At 46.1% G+C, this 22,567-nt stretch overlaps 1 protein-coding gene across 2 annotated transcripts in view; it reads right to left on the bottom strand.

The window, feature by feature from the left end:
• The window catches only part of PCSK5 (proprotein convertase subtilisin/kexin type 5), a 1,065,339-nt gene that overhangs the window by 10,946 nt on the left and 1,031,826 nt on the right, over positions 1-22,567 (bottom strand). For both annotated transcript variants that reach the window (XM_086961287.1, XM_086961288.1), the window contains exon 18: positions 6,117-6,220. In XM_086961287.1, the coding sequence (XP_086817413.1) occupies positions 6,117-6,220 (104 nt within the window). The remainder of the gene's footprint in view (positions 1-6,116; positions 6,221-22,567) is intronic.

The following is a 22,567-nucleotide window of genomic DNA, read 5'->3' as shown; positions in this document are numbered from 1 at the left end:
AAGCCAATTCCATTCAGGTGATTTTAAGAAGTGCTATGCTCTTGACCAGATTTGCCGAAAATGTGGTCGCAAAGGTCATTACCTTAGAATGTGTAAACTGAACAAGGGTTCTGATAAACCTAAGTCTTCTGACACCTTTGACAAACCCAAATCTAAAGTAAATGTAATTGACAACAGGGTTTTAGTCGTTCAACAATTAAGTTGTGACTTAGTTAGTACCACAAGTGACTCCCCCAGGTTATCTAGACCATCCGCCATATTTTCTATTTGTGGTCAAAATGTCTTACTAATGGTTGATTCTGGCTCCTTGTTCACCATTATTCCGGAATCTACCTTTTCTTCCTTGTGGCACAATACTTCCCTCACCGAAAAAGACATTGATCCGGTGGGATACCAGGGAAAACCAATTGATGTTCTGGGGTACATGTTTGGGGTCATCGCTTTTAAATCCAGAAGTGTCAATGGGAAAGTGTACATAGCTAAAGAAGGTCCTCCTATCTTAGGGTGGATGCACCAGTTTGATTTGAATATTGTGATCAATCCCTGTTCGCCAGATGTGGTTATGACAATTGAGCGTGATGTTCAAGTTAAAGACATCTTAGATGCTGCTCATAGAGTATTTGCTGACAGGTTAGGATGTGTTAAGGACTATCTCCATAAAATTGTTTTGAAGCCCAATGCTTCTCCCGTCCAGGATAAACTAAGGAGAGTTCCCCTTTCTGTCAGACAGGGTTTGAAGGATTTGCTACATGACATGTTGTCTACCAAAGTAATTGAACCTGTGGAAGCCTCGCCCTGGATTTCCCCTGTCGTAATTACTTTGAAATCCGATGGGAGGTTGAGATTTTGCATTGACCTCAGGTCCCTCAACCAAGAGATTATTACTGACACCTTTCCCCTTCCCAATATCAATGAGTTGTTACAATCTGTGGGGGGGGTAGATTCTTCTCAAAGATCGATTTGAGGAGTGTGTACCACCAAATCAGATTACACCCCGACTCCAAACCTTTGACTGCCTTCATTACCACCGAGGGTACCTTCCAGTTCACTCGCATGCCGTTTGGCCTCGCCTCGGCTGCTAGTGTCTTTCAGAGGATGATGTCTAACATGCTTAAAGGTCTGTCTGGGGTTGTCTACTTTCAAGACGATATTCTAGTGTCAGGAAAAAGTGTGAATGATCACAATTTAGCTTTGCGTCAGGTCCTCTTCAAATTAGAAGACACCGGTTTAACTGTGAACAAGGATAAGTGTGTTTTCCTAACTGAAAAGATCGAGTACTTAGGTTATACTATCTCCGCTGATGGCATTGCTCCAAAAAAAAATCTGTTACTTGCCATCAGCCAGGCCCCAGCACCCAATGACAGGGATCAGCTTCGCTCTTTCTTGGGCTTAGTCGAATATTATTCGAAATTTGTTCAAGGCTTTGCTTGTCTCTCCGAACCTTTGAGAATGTTACTGAGAAAGGGTAACAAGTTTGTTTGGGATAAAGCCCAAGAGGACTCCTTCCAACAGATCAAGGAGAATATCTGCAATGCTGGTATTTTAGCCCCCTTTAACCCTGGGTGCAAATCCTTCTTGACTGTAGATGCCAGTCTTACGGGCATCGGTGTGGTGTTCTCACAGCTTCAACGTGGTCTTGAAAGAACCGTTGCCTTTGCTTCAAGAACACTTACCCAAGCTGAGAGAAACTACTCGGTCATTGAACGAGAAGCTTTGGCTGCTGCTTGGAGTGTTGAGTACTTTCGTGTATATCTGTGGGGTGTAAGGTTTGTGTTGCGGACCGACCACAAGCCATTGCTGAAAATTTTATCGGGTGGTGGTGCTGGAAAAGGTTCTGCTCGTTTGCAAGGTTTGCTGCAAGGCTCCAGGAATACTCTTACGAGATTGTTTTCATTCAAGGATGGAAAAACGTTCAAGCGGATTGTCTTTCTCGCTTGTCTGTTGACTGGAAGTTGGTTGATCAAGATCTTGAAAAAAGTACTGTGGATGAGGCCGTTGCTGTGGTTAGGGACGTTTGCGAATCTCCGGTGGGTGCCTTTTCTCAAGACCAGTGGTTGACGGAGATGAAGAAGGCCTCTGTCCTCCAAGAAGTTATTCTTTTGATTAGGAGAGGTGCTCCCAGAGAAAGCATGGTGCCTGTGGCCGTCAGGCCCTTTTGGAAACTTTTAGACGAGTTGTCTCTGGCAGGTTCAGAAATCATTATGAGGGGCGATCGGTTTGTGCCACCTGCTGGCCTGAGATCTCATATTTTCAAGCTGGCACACTTGGGACATTTGGGCCAGGGCATGACTATTAGGAGAATAAAGCAAGAGTTTTGGTGGCCGGGTATGGATGATATTGTTCGTGTTTGGGTGGTGAATTGCTCTTTTTGCAAAGAGAGCGAAAAAAGGTTGAAGGTTGGTCTTCAAGCCAATCAAGGGCACATTTCTGATCCTGGCAAACCCTGGTATAATCTGTGTCTAGATTTCATCGGCCCTCTGTCCGGTCTTTCTCTTGATTTGCGTTTTGCTGCTGTGGTCATTGATGTCCATTCCAAGTGGCTTTGTGTGGAGTTTCTCAGAGATGTCACCACTAAGTCCACCATTGAAGTGTTTGAGAATTTGTTTTCTTCAGAGGGTTTCCCCAACATGGTCTTGACTGATAATGGCACCCAGTTAACCTCCAACGAGATGAGGTGTTTCTTTGAGAAGTGTGGTGTCAAACATTCTCGCACTTCCTTGTACAACCCCATGGGCAACGGTATGGTCGAAAGGTCCAATCGCCTTGTTAAAGGTACCATCCAACTTGCTTTAGCCAACAATTTAGACCCCAAACGTTTGGTTCAAGATATGGTTTGGTCTTACCGGACTACCCCCCACAGTGTCACCAAGATTTCTCCTTTCCAAGTCATGCGTGGGCGTTCCCCTGGCTCTAGAACTGTCCCTGCTTGGTTAAAGGATTGGGTACTGTCCGATGGCGTAAGTTCTCCCGTTGTTGTGTCCGGGAGGATCACTGTTGGCGATTGGGTCAAAGTCAAGTCCGGCAGAACTAAGGCTGGTCTGCATAAGTTTAAGGGCCCTTTTCGTGTTGTTTCTGTCAGCAAATTTTCTCTGGTTCTGGAAGGTGGTGACAGGTGGAACCTTAGGAATGTCGCTCTTTACCAGAAGGGTGGTTCGTTTCATATCCCTGCTTCAAGTGGTGGGGGGTGCTCGGGTGCCATGTTCATGCCAGACTCTGATTTCAGAGACCCTCGGTCTCAGGACTCGGTTTGTGATTATGGTCCCTCTGTTTCTGGTGCCCGCGAGTCTTCGTGTGATTCCCTTGTTCGTCCTCCTTCAAGTGTGAGTTTGCCTGTTGGGCCCAGAGTGCATAAGACTCCCGCTTATCTCAATGATTATGTACTTTCCTAATGTTTTTATGCCTTGGTTCGTTTTTTTTTCTCTCCACCGAGGTGGGATGGATTCTGTATGGTTTTCATGTTAGGTTTCATTTTATTCATTGCATGTTTTGATAGTTCGTATGCATTGTTTTCCTTTGTTTCACTCTCTTCTAGGGTAGAGGATGTGTTGTGTTGGAATCTTACCTGTGCTTAAGATTCTCTCCTCGCTCTGCCCTTTCTCTATGTTCCGTGTGGAACATCTGGTACACGACACTCGAGAGTTGACAGTTGTTCCTGCGCTGTCGAGGTGGTCGGATGCCAGGTTGCTTACTTCCAATAAACTTACCTGAACTTGGCCTCTGTCTCCAGTCTCCTGCTTTCCTGAGTGTAAGAAGCATCACAACATTCAGCAAGTCGGCGGTAGTGTATCAACAGGGGCAGATTCTCCGTAATGGCGGAGGAGCATTGCCCCACTCGTCAGTCAGTCACAGAAAAATAAAATGATAATGAAATCATATATTTACATTTTTCTGCAACTGGCTCTGGCTTGCGTGTAGGGTGCGGTGGGCCGGGCCATAACAGGTAGGTGGTGGGCACTTAGAAGTGCACATGTAATTTTGGCTGGCATCCTAGGCCAGCCAAACAGACATGCACACTTCTATTTCCCCAACCCAGCAGTGTTCACAACCGGGTTGAAGAAAAGCCACTGGCTATAAGGCAGTGTGAGCAACAGAGGAGGCCACTCAGACCAATCCTGGTGCTGCTCTCATAGAGAGCAGTGTCTGGATTGGCTGGGCAGTCTCTGCCTTCTCAGACACTGCTGGGAGATCACCGAGGTGGCAATCAGCGTCAGAGGCAGCAGTGAAAGGTAAGGTTTAAAAAAGTATTATTTTCCCGTCTTACCCTGTGCTCCCTGTCCGCCTGCCCCCTTCCCCCATCTTCGTGTTGAGGTGGCTGCCACTGATTATCGGTGCAGGACAAATACAGTCTGTGGAGGATTAAGCACCTGCACCAGCACAACAACATGATGGCGCTCTCTATAGATACACCCAAGTCAAATGTGTGGATACCACGGCTCACTCTGGTTAGACCACGGTCAAAATAATAGGTAGTTAGAATTAAGGATGTGATCTTGGAACACTTACTAATGTTTTGCACATTTTTTTTGGTCCCCTCAATTACTGCCTCATGTTAAATAACATCATTAATTCCACAGAGGCTCAGCCCAATACAACTATCGCAGTTCCTTTTTTTCCTGGATTACAGGCTACCATGGCACCACTCCAAGGAAGTAAGGGTGCACATGCCGGTTTACAGGACACCGCAGACTGAGAATCTCTGCCAATGTGAAGTGCCTGCCGTTTCCACCATTGGTCATGCCTAGAGTCACGTGCTATTTAATAGAGTTACAATCTGTGACTGAAATCACAGTGTAGAGATTCAGTGCAACAAATTTTCAAATATATGGGTTTTGACCACTGCTTAATAGTCAGTTATGGTTGCACTTAGACTTACAGAAAGTGTAAACCATCTTCAACATAGCTACTTTGCGTGAAATCCAAGCAGCATACAGAAACACACAAATTTGAGTCTTTTGAGTGTTTCAGTGGTATGATTGATATGCTCCTTGAAGCTGAATTTATGCACAGTGTCTAACCTTTCATCTGAGATAGCACATCCAGGCAGTTGGTAGACGTGATGTAAAGATTTTATTTAATCTATTTTACTAGAATGTGGTTAATATCTTCCCTTAACATTGTAAATCTCCGAATCGCCTTAGTGAGTAAGGCAAATGAGGGATAGAATGCAGAACACCTTCACTTGAAATATTTGCATGTGGCAGTGGAAGGCTTGAATAATTTAGTTGCATGCAACTGAAAACCTCCAGCACTGGGATCACTTATAGATTCACATGCTAGTTAAATATTTCCCCATGCAGTCCTGCAAGAGCACTACTATCCACACCTAGAGCACGCTCAACAGCAGACACAACTGTTAGTTCTGTATAATGTCCAGGATGAAATCCCATCTGACCTGGGTGTAGAAGTTGGTTAACTTCAACAAACTCTGAGATCTGATGGAAGGCAGAATTCTCCAGAAACTGAGCCAAATATGTAATCTGAGCAATAGTTAAGAAGGTTTTGAGGATGAAGGGAAGGCTTATTTAGCATGGGAGTGACTCCGGACATTTTCAAAGATTCAAGCACTAGGCCAAAAGAATGGGAGGCATTGATAATGACACTTGGCCAGCTGGGATCCAACTGCAAGTTTATCTTTTGTAGCTTAGGAGGAAGGGAGTTCCAAGGTGAAGATGAAGATGTGGTACAGTGAACTAAAGTGGCAAAATCCTCTTCCTTTACAGGACCAAAATTAGAGCGAAAGAGTCTATGGGTCTCTGGAAGAGATATGGGGGGGAGGAGGGGGGCGGGGGAATTAGATGTGGGGGGAAAAGGCTGCCTTTCCCTCTTTATGACACAGACATGCAGGTAACTGCCGATCAAGTAACATCAGATCACGTATTTAGTTGGCTCATGAGTATTTATATTTGAACATAGTATGTCAACGGCATTTGAAAAACAGTATTATTGGCTCTCATCAAGACCTATGGCTGGATTTAGCAGTGAAGGGCGTGCACTAGACAGCTATCAATTCTACCCAGGCCCTCAATCCAGCCCTAGTGATCAAGTAACATTTTGAACACACAGTGTTGCAGTCGGGGAGAAAGCTACCAGCAAGTCCAATTAATAAGCTACTGTACCTGCACAAGTAGCACAAGATGGATGGCAAGGCTCACAGTCTTTCCTGTTTCCACCGTAGAATGTCCCATCTTCACAGCTGACAACACATTTGGTTCCCTGTAAACTGGTTTAAAAAGATCAGTCATGATTCTTCAAAAGAACTAGGATAAGATTCGAATAGTGTATACATTTCACCGAAATATACTTAAGCAATGATATAAGTTTAGCGACTGCAGAGCAAGAGGAGGTGAGACTAGTTTATGATCAGCTAATGTAGACAACAGGCAATGCATCTAAAAAATGGACTGTGATTCGATTGCTCAGACCTGACGGAGGAAGGCACGTTTATGAACATATTTGAGTTTAGCTTAACCCCTTCACTGTGGCGGCTATTCCGCCGCAGTGCTAAGGGGGCGGGGCGGAAGAGCCGAAGGCGCATGCTGGTGACGGAATCGCTCCGTCACCAGCGTCGGTTGCGCTGTGCTTATGACGGAGCGGTTCCGTCATGGCCCCGCCCGCTCAATAGAACACCCAGCGCAGGCGCGGAATTCGCGCCGCGCAGGCCCGTTGGGCGGGCCATGACGGAACTGCTCCGTCATCAGCACAGCACCACCGAGGCTGATGACGGAGCGGTTCCGTCATCAGCAGGGGAGGGGTTAAACACCCAAAAGTTCCATTGACAAATCAGAAGTTGAGACCCTTTCTGACCCTGAAGGCCACCAAGGCAGAAAATCCATCAACGAGGCAGGTCTACTTTTTAGTAAGCTGTATTATGTTTAGTGTTAATAGAGAAAAAATCAGTGTTCTAAAAGCTGGAATCGGGGTGGCCACTAGGAAAGTGGTGAACACCCATAACCTGACTGCTTCAAAGATTTGAACATTAACAATGGTTTTCACACAGTAATAAACCTTAATAAGCCATCATCAATCAGGTTGACAACAATTTAACTTCAGGACTTTTAACCAAGGACATTTCACCTAGTCATGACACTGCCTCGGCTTGCTGAGTTCTATCAGAAAAACGTCTATAATTATGTAACATCCAACAATCAATCCCTGGCTAAATTAATCTGCCATTCTGGCTGATTACATTTTTTTAAGTGTTTCTGAAATGTATTTAATTTCCCCTGTAGCATTTCAAACAAATACCGTACATAATAGTTGGGGGCATTAGCTGTTTCAGCTAGGTGTGGACATGGGCACCACCGTATTAAAAGCTTGAAACATACATACATACATGATCACACTCGAGCCGTTATTGAGCTGCTGGTTTCAAGATCTGCCAATTAGGCCAGGCTGGAAGGATTCTTGACTTGCACGTTTTTTTTAGAGCAATCCAAAAAGTGTGTGGAATGAGAATACCCCTGAATTGCACAAGGAAGGCATCCCAGTGAAGAGAGCTAATTCTGTGGGTTGATCAAAATGTGATTGGGCTTCTGGGGATTGGGTACTGTGAGCAGGTAATGAACGGTTGGCATATTTCGCTGGGGAATGGTTCAGGGATTAGAAGACCATGGATTATTTTTCAGACCTGTTTAAGCAGCAAAAAACAGGGCTCAGTAATTTTCATGCAGTAGAAAAAGTGGGTACACAGTGTGGGAGGCTGAAGAGTACGCATGTGGCAACGTTGATTATTTGGTCAACGGAGAGGAGGCTTACAGGGCAAGACAGAAGAACAAGCTGTTGCTGTAGTCTAATTTACTCATGATTAATGTATTGGTGAAAAGAAATGAACAAGCATTGGCATAGCCAATAGGTCTCACCTTTGGGACCTTATAAGTGTTTAGCCATGCAGCAGTTGATGTTGTTGTACCAAAGATATTGTGCTGCATAACTAAATACTTATACGGTCCCCAGACAGAAACAAAATTTAGGATAAGTGGAGCTAACAGAATATAACTTGACTTTATTTATAGCTTGGTCTACCAGCTCTTAGAAAAAGATTCTGCAATTGTCATTGTTTTTTGTTTTTTTTTACAAATTATGCACTGTGGGCAGAATAGTAGAATGATTGAACCCACTGTGTCTTGACCTAATATCTCAGTCTTTAAATCCCTCTTAAAGGGACAGTTAGTGTTTACTCCAGATATGGAAGCTCCCAATGCAATTGGTAAATCCTGGGAATCACTAGACATTCTCTAGCAGATTGAGGTGTGGGTGAGCACTGGTATGCTCTGTTAATGCTGCACTGTCAAAGCTGACTTCTTGACTATCAGGGCCACATCTCCCTCTCTGTGAATTTCCTGGTATTGCGAGGCCCCAAGTCCCAAATGTTGTGTGATTGGCAGTGCCGGGCTCGATTTGGTTCTGCAGTGTCAATAATGTGCAACTCTGAGTCTTTCAGTTGTTTGGAATAACAGCACTCTGTTACAGTCCTCTGAGGCCATCTTAAATGCCCACCTTCGCTCATACAGCATTGCGTATCAGCGCTCTGAATACAAATAAACATGGAGTATGCTTTAAAAGAAATAAATTCACACGGCCATTCCAAGAGTGACACTGACATGGAAAATGCATACCCGAACCCAGCATGTATTTACCAGTGAGAATTACTCGTTCAGGCGGTCATGTGCAGTTTTTAGATGCTCTCCAATGTGAGAATCTGAAAACATGGTGCACAATTCTATACTCTAATGGGTGCTGCCCTTCCGCTTTGTACTTAACTCTAATAAGAGATCTTTCACTGTAAAAATTTGTTTTTGTGAAGTCGTTGTACAGGACTAAATAGAAGCACTATGCTTCCCATTAATAAATAATTAATTAATTCTATAATAGGCAAAGGCAGTTAGTTCATGGTTGGTGCCTTTCTGGAGGCACACACAAATTCCTTCTGCTGCAAATGAGTTGGTAATGAAGTGAGTGAGAGTGAGCGCGAGAGAGGGGAGGCATGGTCCACACCAGCAATAAGTCATGCACTATGCCGATCATATTTTCTGTAGAGTCCTGCCTATTTCTTTTGGAGGACCAAAATAAAACATGTTCAGAAAACTCTTGCTGTAAGATGAAGGCAGTATTTTAAAGTAATAGGAAGATCGGAGAGACGCACCCTCTGCCGAGGCCTGGTGTATTAACCCCTTCGATGCTGATGACGAGCTCAGCTCGTCATCAGCCACGGGTGACGTGTGCGGATGACGAGCTGAGCTCGTCATGTATCGCGGTTATTTGAAAACAGCTGCACAGCGCAAAAATAACCGCAGCAGCGATGCGGTTAACATGGGCCAAAGGGGTATTGTATTGTCTTTGGTGATTGTGATAGAGCTGGCTTCTTATGAAGGTGGACATCTTTGATTGTCGTGCCTAGTTCCTGTCAAATTTTTATTCAAGTTTTGCTTCCTAAGCTGGTTCTGCTCGAGCACACATTTTATTGTAGAGAGGTGGGGGGAGGGGGAAAGGGGGGGGGGGGGAGTGGAGGCCAGCAGAGTGACGCGATCTGTGGTGGTGGAGTGTGAGGGAATTGAAGCGCGGAGAGAGGCACACACAGCTTAATGAGCCTTGACAGAAACCCAGATGGCTGCTGCACGCGTGCACGCCAACGTGCACGCAAGCTTGAAGCCAGGAAAAGCCTGTGGTGGCACTTTCTATAGCCAATCACTAAATTTCTCGCAGAGCCGCATGCGCTGGCTTAGCGAGACCTAAAAATGAAGCACAATTCATTTCTATTGAACAGCTGATGTTCGGGTACTGCTCTGATTGTAGTGGAGATGATTAGTCTGGTACAGTGGTTTATTAACCTGGTGTCCGGGGATCTCTGAGGATCTGAGACACCCACTAAAGAAGTCCGCAACTATTTAAAGAATTAAATATTAGCAGATTCATAACTGTATATGTAGATTAAAAAAAGCAAAATTGAAAATTTTAGAACGCTCTTTAAATGTAAAAGAATTTGAAATTGGAGGATGAAAATTATGTTGGTATCCTTAACTTTCATTTGTGAGAGCAGAGGAAGTACAGCAAACTGAATCTAGTATTGAAGATTAGTGGCCTCCATGGAAGCGCTGGCATGTGCTAATAAAAACAGAGCAGTGGTTCACTATGGATAATAAATCATGTAAACGAGAGAAAGCCTGGTCTGTATGAATGTTTTACCAATTTGTTTATCCACCAAAGCAATATAGAAAAGTAGGCACAAAAACTATTTAAACTGCAATTCAATTATTCATAGGGTATTTTATATTGCAGAATATTTGAAGCATATCAATCAAATAATGCAAAACAAGATTCAGTGCTCACATTTAGGTGAAAGAGCGCGCAGTGACAAGTGTGTGATAAAAAAAAACATGCACCAACTAACAAAAAAAACAGAACGTATGACTACTTGCGTTATTTTTATATAGTGAACAAGCGTTTACAATGCAATGGTCTCGTCTTTGTTAAAGTTATAGCTATTGGCATTGCAAATGTCATTTTTTTCATTTTTTTTTATTTTTTTTTTACCGATAATTATATGGTATTGTCATTTACAATGGCAATAGGTAAGCATTAGAGAATATTAGAGAGTATTAGCAGTGATTAATAGTTAGTAGAGAGTGACTAGTTGATTAATGGAGAGTATACTTGTATAGAGTAGAGTAGGAGTGAGTTGTAGGCAATAGTAGTTAGTGAGTAGTGTAGATTAGTAGAGAGTAGTATAGAGTGATTAGTAGATAGTGTGTAGAGAGCGTATAGGAGTTAGCGAGTAGTAGAGACAGAGTAGTAGTGAGTAATGAAAAGTACTAGATAGAAATAGATGAAGTGTAGTGAGTTACAGATAGTATATGAAGTAGTATATCTATTTAGTAGAGGGAGTAGTGAATGACGTAAAATAGAGTATATATTAGAGAGCAGTAGTTAGGCTTTACTTTTTAGTATTCAAGTGTAGTAGAGAGGAGTAGAGAGTGAGTATAAAATTGTGGATAGTGTAATTTAGTGAGTTGTGTGACTTGTATGTAGTAGAGAGTAGTTAGAGGGTGTATTAGAGTGTGATTAGTTGACTCAGTAGTAGAGTGTGAATTGAGAGTATTAGAGAGTAGTAGAGATTGAGTAAAGTGTGAGTAGCTTACAGTAGTAGTAGAGTGAGTAGTTAGTAAAGTAAGTGTAGTAGAGTATTAGATAGTTCTATTACAGAGTATTATAGCAAGTAGTAATGAGTAGCATTTTGTAGATATAGTTATTAGAATAGTTTGAGTAGGGTATTATAAACTGAGTATTAGAGAGTCAGTAGCAGAGAGTGAGTTGTAGAGTGAGTAATAGTGAAAAGAAGATAGTTTTATAAAGTGTGTAGCAGTGAGTAATATAGAGTAATAAGTATTACTATTGTAGAAAGTTAGTAGTATAATTATTTTGAGTAGTAGAGAGTGTAGTAGAGAATTATTAGTGAGTAGAGTAGTAGAGAGTATTAGGATATTATAGAGTATTTCAGTGAGTAGTATAGAGTATTTGAGGTGTAGCGAGTGAGTAGTATATTGTGGATATAGTTATTAGTATAGTGTGAGTAGGATATTATAAACTGAGTAGCAGAGTACAATGCAACGGTGTCGCCGTTGCAAAAGTTAGAGCTATTGGCATTGTAAATGACACATTTTTTATTTATATGTTGTTTTTGAAAACAGATAAATAAAAGGCATTGTCATTTAATGACCCTCAATATCCCAACCAACTCTCCTATCATCTCGCCCTGTCCCTGGTCAGACCACTCCCTTATCTCCTTTGCACTAAACCTCGGACAGTCGCCTAAACCTCCTTTGCCCAAAAACATCTGGGTTAGAAAGTGGGACAAGGCTGATCTTCCCGATGTCTGCTCTTCCCTTGCGGCATCCAGCCCTGAGCTTAATGATCTATCTCTCCCCACTCAGCTCACAGCCATCAACAACTGGCTGTTAAAGGCATGCAATAGCGTTGTTCCCCTTAAGAGAGTGGCTATTAAACGCGCCCACGCTGCCAACAGGTGGTTCACTCCTCTCCTCAGGGACAAGAAGTTGGCGGCGCGCAGAGCAGAACGAGCATGGCGACGCACCTACTGCCCTCTTCTTAGAGCAAAGTACTGCCTGGTACTCAATGAATATAAAAGGGACATACTAAAAGCTAAAACTGAGTACTTTTCTGGTAGAATTCTGGCAGCGGAAAATCAATCTAAGGAAATATTCGCCACGGTACACGAGCTCGCTGCCTCCGACAGGGTGATTTCTAAAATTCCTCCGTCTCAATCACTCTGTAATTCCCTCAACTCCTTCTTTATCGAAAAGGTAGCTCTAATTAAAGCCAACATCCCTCCCTCACTCCCGACACCGTCCACCGCATCCCCGCCTCCCGCTGCTCCACTCCTCACTCAGCTTCCCCTTTTGACACGAGAAACCCTTCTCCCCTTACTGGCTCGGGTAAAATCGGGCTCACCCCAGGACATCGGCCCGGCTTTTTCCCTGAAAGAGATCTTCTCCAGCTGTTATTCCTCTCCACTCACATTAATTAACCACTCCCTTAAAACTGGCATCGTCCCAAACGCCCATAAATCAGCAGTTATCATTCCGATTCTGAAAAAGGCAGGTGCCGATCCATCTCTGCCCGCTAACTATCGTCCCATTTCCCTTCTCCCTTACTTAGCAAAGGTCTCAGAGACTCATGTTACCGGGACCCTGAGCTCCTTTGTGGAGTCCACTGGCCGCCTCTCCTCCTGTCAGGCAGGTTTTCGCCCGCTGCACTCAACCGAGAAAGTGGTAGTTTCGGTGATGGACAAACTGAGGGAGGGCATTGACATCTGCCTCCCTCAGGCCCTGGTCCTCTTAGATCTGTCCGCCGCGTTCGACACGGTGGACCATGACATCCTGCTGACCCGTGTCGAGGCGGCGGGCATTGGGGGCACGGCTCACGCCTGGCTCCGGTCCTTCCTAACGGACAGGGAGCAGGCTGTCCATCTGGCCGACTTCGCTGCCCCTCCTCGTAGAGTGACATGCGGCGTTCCCCAGGGCTCCTCTTTGTCCCCCCTGCTATTTAATTTATACATCTCACCCCTTATTTTTTCTTTACAGCAGATGGAGGTCTCGGTGTTCAATTACGCCGACGACCTCCAACTTATTTTTAACCTGTCCCATTCTTCCTCCTCTGCCCAGAATTTCCAGAGGGTGATGCTTTTCATCTAAGATTGGATGAACTGCAACCACCTCAAACTAAATCCCGACAAAACCGAACTGGTTTTGACCGGGAGTGGTTGCAGTCTCTGGTCCCCGTCTTTTTGGCCCGACTCACTTGGTCCCCCTCCCCTTCCGGTTCCAAAGGTCAAAACCCTGGGCATCTTTATCAATTCCCAGCTCTCCCTTCACACGCAGGTTCACTCAGTGGTGTCCTCTTGTTTCTTTTCACTTCGCACTATTCGCAAGGTGTCCCGTTTTTTTTCTGTTCCCGCCCTTAAGCTTATCCTTATGGCCATGGTGCTATCGCGCCTTGACTATGGGAATGTGGTCTATAATGGCGCCCCAGACTACCTGATCCGTCGCCTTCAACAGATTCAAAATCAGGCTGCCCGCCTGATCTACGGACTCCCTAAATTTCACCATGCTACCCCGCTGTTGCAATCTTTGCATTGGTTACCGGTGAAGGAGAGGGCTCTCTTCAAGTTGGGCTGCATGACTTATCAGGCTAGGTCAGGGACTACCCCTGCCTTCCTCTGTGATGTCATATCACCCTACCTTCCGGCCAGAGAGCTCCGCTCATCTCACCAGGCCCTCCTGACAATTCCCCGCTTCAGGAAGAAGAGGTCCGGGGGGACAAGATTTGCGGTCCTAGCTCCATCCTTTTGGAACTCTCTCCCTTCTGCCCTCAGAGCCTCTACCTCCTATGCGGAATTCCGCAAACATCTCAAAACCTTCTTGTTCTCCAGATCCCTAGTAGTCTAGTCTCTGTCTCTATGTCCACTGGTTCACCGCTACCTAGCGCCATGAAACCGTCCCGGTATAAGCGCGCTCTACAAATATGTTAAAATTCAAATTCAAATTCAAATTTAAAATGCCAATCAATAGCCTAAACTTGCCTTAATGCAAGACCATTTGCATTGCAAATGCTTGTCAAACTGAGCAATTGTTTTGTCTTTGCTTCAGAGAGAAGGGAAGATAAAAACAGTGTGTGAGCCAGAGAAAGAGAGTGAAGTAACCTGGAGACGAAAATGAAAGAGAGGGCCAAGGAAGAGTGGCAAGGGAGAAAACAGAATAGAACGGTCTCGCGTTTGCAAAAGTTAGAGCTATTGGCATTGTAAATGACAACATTTTTATGTATGTGTTGGTTTTGAAAACAGATAAATAAATGGCATTGTCATTTACAATGCCAATAGCTTAATCTCTCGCAAATGCAAGAGCTATTGCATTTGCACCCACACACAGAGCCACACACACACACACAGAGCCACACACAGAGACACACACACACACACACACACACACACACACACACACACAGAGCCACACAGAGAGCCACACACACACACAGAGCCCCACACACAGAGCCACATACACACACACACACAGAGTCACACACACAGCCACACACACAGCCACACACACAGAGCCACACACACACACAGAGCCACACACACACACAGAGCCACACGCACACACAGAGCCACACGCACACAGAGCCACACGCACACAGAGCCACACGCACACAGAGCCACACGCACACAGAGCCACACACACACACACAGAGAGCCACACACACACACACACACACAGAGAGCCACACACACAGAGAGCCACACACACAGAGAGCCACACACACACAGAGAGCCACACACACACACAGAGCCACACACACACACAGAGACCAACACACACACAGAGACCAACACACACACAGAGCCACACACACACACAGAGCCACACACACACAGAGCCACACACACACAGAGCCACACACACACACACAGAGCCACACACACAGAGAGCCACACACACAGAGAGCCACACACACAGAGAGCCACACACACACACACAGAGCCACACACACAGCCACACACACACACAGAGCCACACACACACACAGAGCCACACACACACAGAGCCACACACACACAGAGCCACACACACACAGAGCCACACACAGTGCCACACACACACAGAGCCACACAGAGAGCCAGAGCCACACACAGAGCCACACACACACACAGAGCCACACACACACACACAGAGCCACACACACACAGAGCCACACACACACACAGAGCCACGCACACACACAGAGCCACACACACACACACAGAGCCACACACACACACACAGAGCCACACACACACACACACACACAGCCACACACACACACACAGAGCCACACACACACACACAGAGCCACACACACACACACAGCCACACACACACACACAGCCACACACACACACACAGCCACACACACACAGATACACACACACACACACACAGAGCCACACCGAGCCCCACACACACAGAGCCACACACACACAGATACACACACACACACACACACACAGAGCCACACCGAGCTACACACACACAGCCTTCTAAAATCTTTTTTTGTTAAGGTGCAATGTTAAAAAAAATCACGAAGGGCCATTCATCGTGCATTGATTTTTGATTTGCAAGACAGTGCCCTCCCACTGGCATGGCATTCTCTCGCTGATCAAGCATACTCCCTCTTGCCCTCTCCACTGTCGGGGCACTTTCTACACTGTCGGAGCATTCCACAGATGACACTGCTCCCTCCACTGCCGAGGTAATCTCCCCCCTGCAGGGCGCTGCTGACACTGAGGGGTATTATCCCACTAATAGCACACTGCCCTCCCCACTGGCATGGCATTCTTCCCCCTGCTGACACTGGGGACATTTTCCTACCTGTAGCACACTGCCCCCCCCCCCACAGACATGGCATTCTCCTCCCTGCTGACACTACTTGTAGCACACTGCCCTCCCCACTGGCATGGCATTCTCCCACTTGCAGGGCACTGATGAAACTGAGGGCATTCTCCAACTTGTAGCAAACTGCCCGCCCCACTGGCATGCCATTCTCCCCCCTGCTGACACGAGACCAAAAAAGACAGACTGTGGAAGTAGCTTAGTGTATAATAAAATTAAACAATGTCTTTTAAATGACGGCCTTCGAGAGCGAACCAGGCTTAAATTGTATTTTAGATTAAAGTTGTTGGCCATTACTGTAGCCACGAAGTTTAATAGCCCATCCATATTTTTAAAATGCGAGTGAAAAATACATAAATGAGCAACAAAAATTACAATATGTTGGATTCAGATGCAGTTAAACCTCAGTTTTTGTGGTGCTTTTATAATGTATATTCCAAAAATGTAACTGTGGAATGTCAACAGATGACTGGTCAGAGTAATTTAGTAACGAGAGCAGATATAAACAGAGGATGGATTTTGCAAAGCAGGGATATCAGAAGGGTGAAGTGACCATAACAATAGAACTTTGTTAGTAGCAGGAAAGCTCTGCATACACACCCCTCAAGTCTCACACAGCAGTGTTTGAGGAAGGTATGAGGGGGGAGGCGGCACTCACATTTTTGAGCCCGGCCGGTGCCCAACAGCAAGGCGTCCAGCAGCAGCGGGCAGGCTCGGACAGCCATCACCGCTATGCGCGCCCAAGCGGCAGCAGCCTGCAGTCCGCATGCATGGCAGGCACCGGGTTTTGTTGTGGTCGCGGCTGCCGGTGCCACCCCGGCTTCCCTACCCTCTACCGCCGCTTTCAGGCTGGAGGGGAGAAGAGTCCGTGTTCAGGGAACCAAGCGTCCAGTAGCCTCCGGGCCGTGTGGCCACTTCTCTCTGTGCAAAGTTGTGCCGTGCGGCGCCCACGCATGCCCCGCCTGCCTCGGCCCCTCTCCTCAGCTTCCTGCTCCTCCTTCAGCCGCCGCTCGGGCCACTTTCAATCTTGGCCAACCCACACATGCTGACCCCATCTGACCCTTCAGCCTTTACACAAAAGGTAACTAAAGTTTTACATGCAACTTGTTTAGTTATGATTTTTTTCCATAACCACGGAGTGAGCCAGTGCAAGGCCTGGTCTCGCTTAGAGCACTTTACATGCTGAGACATGTAAGCAAGCCAAAGCCTTTAGTGGGGAGGTGAAACTACAAGTCCCAGTGTGCAAAGGGTTGAGTCTGGGGAGGAAAAAGCTAGGACTAGTTTTGGAGGCCAGAGAACAGCCAGGTTGCTTGAAAGATTTGTTTTAAGGGGCCTTTACCTTAGCAGGCAGCCTCTCAGAGCTCATGCCTGCTCGGTATCCGCCTCCACAGCCGTGCCCATGGCCCGGAGCCCGGCCTGCAGATAGGCGATGTCCACCTTCCCATCCTGGTTGGGGTCCAGCATCTTGAAGAGCTCGGTGTACCTGGCCTTGGGATCCCCCTCACAGGCAGCAGGCTCCGCGCGAACTGCTGCGACGGATGGATACACAGACGGGGACGACTGTAAGGGCAGCAGCGGAGACTGGTATCGACCACAGAGAAGGGGCGAGCAGCAGCGGGACAAGGGATAGAGTGTGTACTTAATATGGACCGCGGTAACATCAGCTCCAAGACCTCGGTAAGTTGACCGCCAGGCAGTGTCTTTTTCCAAACGGGGGTTCTGCGTTACGGAGGACTGGGGCAGCGGAGGAACCAGCGAGAAGAGCATGCAGCGGTTGGGCGGGGGAGGCTGGGGTATGACTTCCTCAGGCTCGCCACTCTCTTCTCGGGGGCGGGGTTCAAAGTGCTGCAGGCGCAGCCCGGCTGGAGGAGCTCACAAAAGACTTCGGGGGTAACTTCTAAGGTACCCTCCTGGCAGCTGGAGTGAACAGGGACGTCTGATTTCAGAGACATAGTGGCAGTGGCGGAGCTCAGGGGCACGAGAGTCCAAGATACCCCAATTATGTCTTTTATTACCCAGCTGGGCCTGGGGTCGGTATGTTCATTGTCATTGCTTTCATCAGCGAGAACGGGCAACTGCTACGCCACTGTGTTCAACAAGTGCACGCCATTTGCTCTAAGCCCCGTCCTTTGCAGACTGGGGGCATGTTTTTCTTTCTCCCCTCTTCTCCATTGGCTGGAATGTAAACAGCGGGCGTGTTTTTGAGTGTTGTTTTTACATTTCAGCCAATGAAGAAGAATGAGAAAGAACGTTAAACACGCCCCTCAATCTGAAAAAGACGGTGCTTAAATTGTCACTGAAACCTCTTCTCCAATGGCTGGCCAGCATTTAGGAGGCCAGCCAATGGAATAGGAGGGCGGGGTTAAGCCTCGCTACTAAGAAACATAAAATCTCGCCAGCGAGACTGCGCAAGCGCAGCCTACACTAGCCGAGACCTAAAAGGGTGTTGGTATGTTTAAAGTCGATGGCATTTTGACCTCTATAGATGTGAGGTGATCAGGACAAGGTGTGTGAGCAGGTAGTATCAGAAACAGAAAAATATCGAAATCAGATGTGAGTTACCGCGGGTCTGCATACTCAAGCTATAAACGGTCATGAAAAACTTGCCTGGTGAGTAGGTAGGGTATTACTCCTACGACTGGGGTTGTCCGAGTAGGGACATACTAAATCCCTTTTGACTTTATAAAAATAACCTAAGGAGTCTTACGTTCAGTTTTTGTTAGTGTATGTATATATATATTTTTTTTAATCACACACTTGTCACTGCACTCTCTTTCGCCTAAATGTGAGCACTGGTTCTAGTTTTACACTATCTTATTGATATTCTCCAAATATTCTGCAATATAAAATACGCAATGAATACATTAATTTCAGTTTAAATACCGCTTGTGAGCCTACTTTTATATTTGCCTTGGTGGATTAACCAAATGTCTGGTAAAAAAAATGTATAAAGACCAGACTTTCTCTTGTTTACATGATTTATTACCCATAGTGAACCACTGTTTTTTACGAAACGGTTTATTGTCCCAGGTTCTAAAAAAACGTTGGGGTCTCCCTCGTTATAAAATATAAGTCAAAAACAAAGCATGCATTGGGAGCAAAAAATAGACAAAGTGTTATGCTAAAGTCCAGCATATTAAGTTGTCTTTTAGAACATACAGCAACATTTTAAAATGATCCAACATTCCATTAAAATGAAACTTTAACTCTTAGTATATTTGGTTTGTGAATTAAAAAGTCATAATTTGAGTATTTGTTTGATGTACACCCGTTTTTTTTTATAAAGAGGTTATATAGAAAAAGTCTATATACAGTGTTTTGCCGGGTTAACAATGGAAAGAGCTCAGTGAAGAAGGTCCTGGATAGAGTGTGGGAAAGGCATGAGCTGGGTGGATGTGTTGGTATGGTAGTATGAGCAGTATAAGTTAAAGTCCAGATATTTTGTTTTTTTGGATGATGTAATTAGAGAGGTCGGAGGCTGTGTGTGTGTGTGAAGAAGGTGACTGGAGTTTTAATAGTGTGAGCAATAGTTTTAAAGTTTGAGGTACGCTTTTCAGAGGAGACTAAATAGAAGAGATGAGGTTCTGGCAGTAATTAGCTTTGACTTTATGGAGTGTGGAGGTAATGCTGAGAAGCAAGTGTTTAACTGTCAAGTGGTCTTCAGTGTTGTAAATATAAATGTAGTGTATTTTGTAAAGCGCACAGCTGCCCCAACGGGGCGTCCCGGCGCTGTATAACGCTGTGGAACCCTTCCTGGCTCTCCCTGTGAGATGCTCCTCCTGGGCACCCCCAAGGTGAAGCTAGGCATCCCAGTGTTGTAGGGGCAGTTGTGGAGATTAAGCAAGCTATTGCCCAGAGTTGCAGCATGGGACCCATGATTAGAGTAGGCGCTGAGGCGAGAATTATCGAGTCCGCAGACATTGAGCCCAAGACCCTGCCGCGTCGGGACTTGAACCCTGGTCCCGGGCCTGATCTCTGCTCCAGAGTCTGCCGCTCTAACCAGTGAGCCACCTGTTGGAAATATCCCACTTGTTATTTGGGAGTATATTTCAGGTTCTAGGGAATACATGACAAGAGAGATTTGTGTTTGAATAGAGCGTAATGAGGGTTTAGTATTCAGCATGGAAGTGTACATTTAAGGTTGAGTGCAATGTGGTGAGGCCTTCAATAGAATTTGGATATGGTGTACTGAAAAGGTTTTTCTGCACCATGTTGAGATAAAATTACTGGAATCATTGAGTTTTTTCATCTGGTGAGGGCATGGCGCCCCTCATCCATCTGGGTCTCTTCAGGTATGCTTCCAATGACCTCCGTAGCCTCCGAGGCAGGTTCGATTGTTCCTGTAAGTTCGATCTGTCAAAAGTAGTCGGCTCCACCAGCTGCACTAAATGTCGCTGGTCACTCAACTTCGACTCCGACCTTCTTACCCCCACAAAAAACCAACGACCCCCCTTCAAAGGTGGCCTAATAAACGCACGGTCGATGTGCAAGCACAGTCAGGACATCCACGACCTTATCATTGACCATGATCTTGACTGCCTCATGATCACTGAAACCTGGCTCACTGATGACAGTAACCCCGATATAGCCGTAGCCCTCCCCCAGGGTTACTCCTTCCATAGACAGGACAGACAGAAAGGCAGAGGAGGAGGCGTAGCAATTATACTGAAGAACACCTTTAACTGCCACACCTTCTGCCTTGACCCTCTCATGGACGCAGAGGGACTAGGCTTTTCCATCAAACTCAGCCAATCCCTCTCCTTCTCCGGTGGCCTGATCTACCGCCCACCAGGTAATGCAGCTATGTTTCTAGACTCTATTAACGACGCTTTAGGACACTTCCTACTTCGCTACTGAAGGACTGGGTTCTTTGGACCCAGCGGTGCCAGGGCACAACACCTGAAACCTTCGTGGGTAACCTGCTCCGGCGTACAAATCACAGAGACACGGGACACTTCCTTCGGCGTCAAAGAGTCAAGGTTTATTTACTGCAGGGAACACAGAAGTCACAAGAAGTACATCGAGTGTAGTTCGGGGAGACTGCTTCAAATTGTATTTGTGGATCGCTCCTTTTATACAGTTTCTACCCATAGGATAACATGATACACAATAGTTTACAACCTGGTTCCCACAAGTCGCTCTCAGAGGGGTCGCTTAGATCACTTTGAAACACACAAGATCCGGAACATAAGTGCGGAAACATTTGGCGGTTCCCAACTGTAAAAACCCATCTTCCCACCATTAGCAAATTCCAATCAGCAGTAAAGTAGATCGAAACAGGAACGAAGACAGGTGCAGAGGAAGACGGAAACAGTGGGGAGATCGGAAAGGGTGTAAAAGGGGAGTGTCGAGAAGCACGAGATACAGACATCAAAGGGACGTGCCTAATGAGATGCACGGCTGAGACAATAAGCCCGTGCGGCAAGATGAGCCTCGAGCGGCGCCATCTGCCTTACAGTAGCATCCCCCTCGTCATAAAGACACTTTCAAAGAACATGTGTCTTCCGCAAATATCTTGGGAGTCCCAGGGTCGCGAAGCGGACAGCGTCCGTTCGCTGGCTACTTGAGGGCAAGAGACAAAATGGATGCCGTATCTAAGATGGAACCCGTGGGTACAGATGACAAACCCACATAACAAACGAACGGTTTAAGTTAGCACAGCGAAACTGCGCACACTTGCTAAACTCGTCATTTGCGGTTCATAGATACTAGACTCGACCATATTCGTGTGAGTCGAAAACACCACTTACAATTGTCACGGAACCTCAGACGCTCCTTTTGCCCTCATGTAGGCAAGCACTAGTCGGAATCATACTCGATATTCATCAGACCATCAAGATGTCGTTGTAGCATAGCTCTGTCCAACCGAGTCCCCTTGGTAACAGATGGTTGTCTCATACACGTTGTAGCACAGAGGCCACATAAGGCAGGACCACACTGCACACAAAGGCAACACGTGAACAGGAACACTACCACAACCCCGATGATCGTCAGAATCTTCCAACCCCAAGTCGACACCAGGCCCCAAAACCAACCAAGTAGCGTCCAATCCCCTACATCCACGTGTATGGATTCGGAGATCTTGTGCAACTTCGAGATGGCTTGATAGACAGTAGGAGCATTATCTGGAATGAAAATGCAACAGCTCGAATGGATCACTTTACATACCCCACCGCGATCTGCTAAGACAACATCTAAAACCATACGGTTTTGTAATGTCATAAGTCTCTCCGCCTGAAGTTCTGTGGTGATATTACCAAGGGCACTGGCAGTAAGGTTAGCTGTCGATTCTACCACTCGAGTCAAATGTCTCAGGTTCCTACTATTAACCATAGGTCCCCAAAACGGGAGGAAACCCTTGAAAAAGTCTCCTGCCTCTTGACCGGCAGTATCCTCTTCACTAATTACGCCTCGTACAACTCTAGTCTTATGATAATCGGCATCTACAGTAAACGTCGGAGGCAACAGATTTGCAACAAAACATGAGCCCATGAAGTCTGCGGGCAACCATGTGTATGCACGATCATGACAGATGAAGTACGTACCCTTGGCAGCCAGAAGCACAGGGATCGGGGACATTGACAGAACGTAACTTTCAGTGCAAGCACTTACTCCAAGTGAGGCTT

This window comes from Lissotriton vulgaris, chromosome 3_1 (assembly GCF_964263255.1).
Source record: "Lissotriton vulgaris chromosome 3_1, aLisVul1.2, whole genome shotgun sequence".
Classification (NCBI taxonomy): Eukaryota; Metazoa; Chordata; class Amphibia; order Caudata; family Salamandridae; genus Lissotriton; species Lissotriton vulgaris.
The sequence above is the reverse complement of the archived record's forward strand: the minus strand, read 5'-3'. Positions and strand labels throughout refer to the sequence as shown.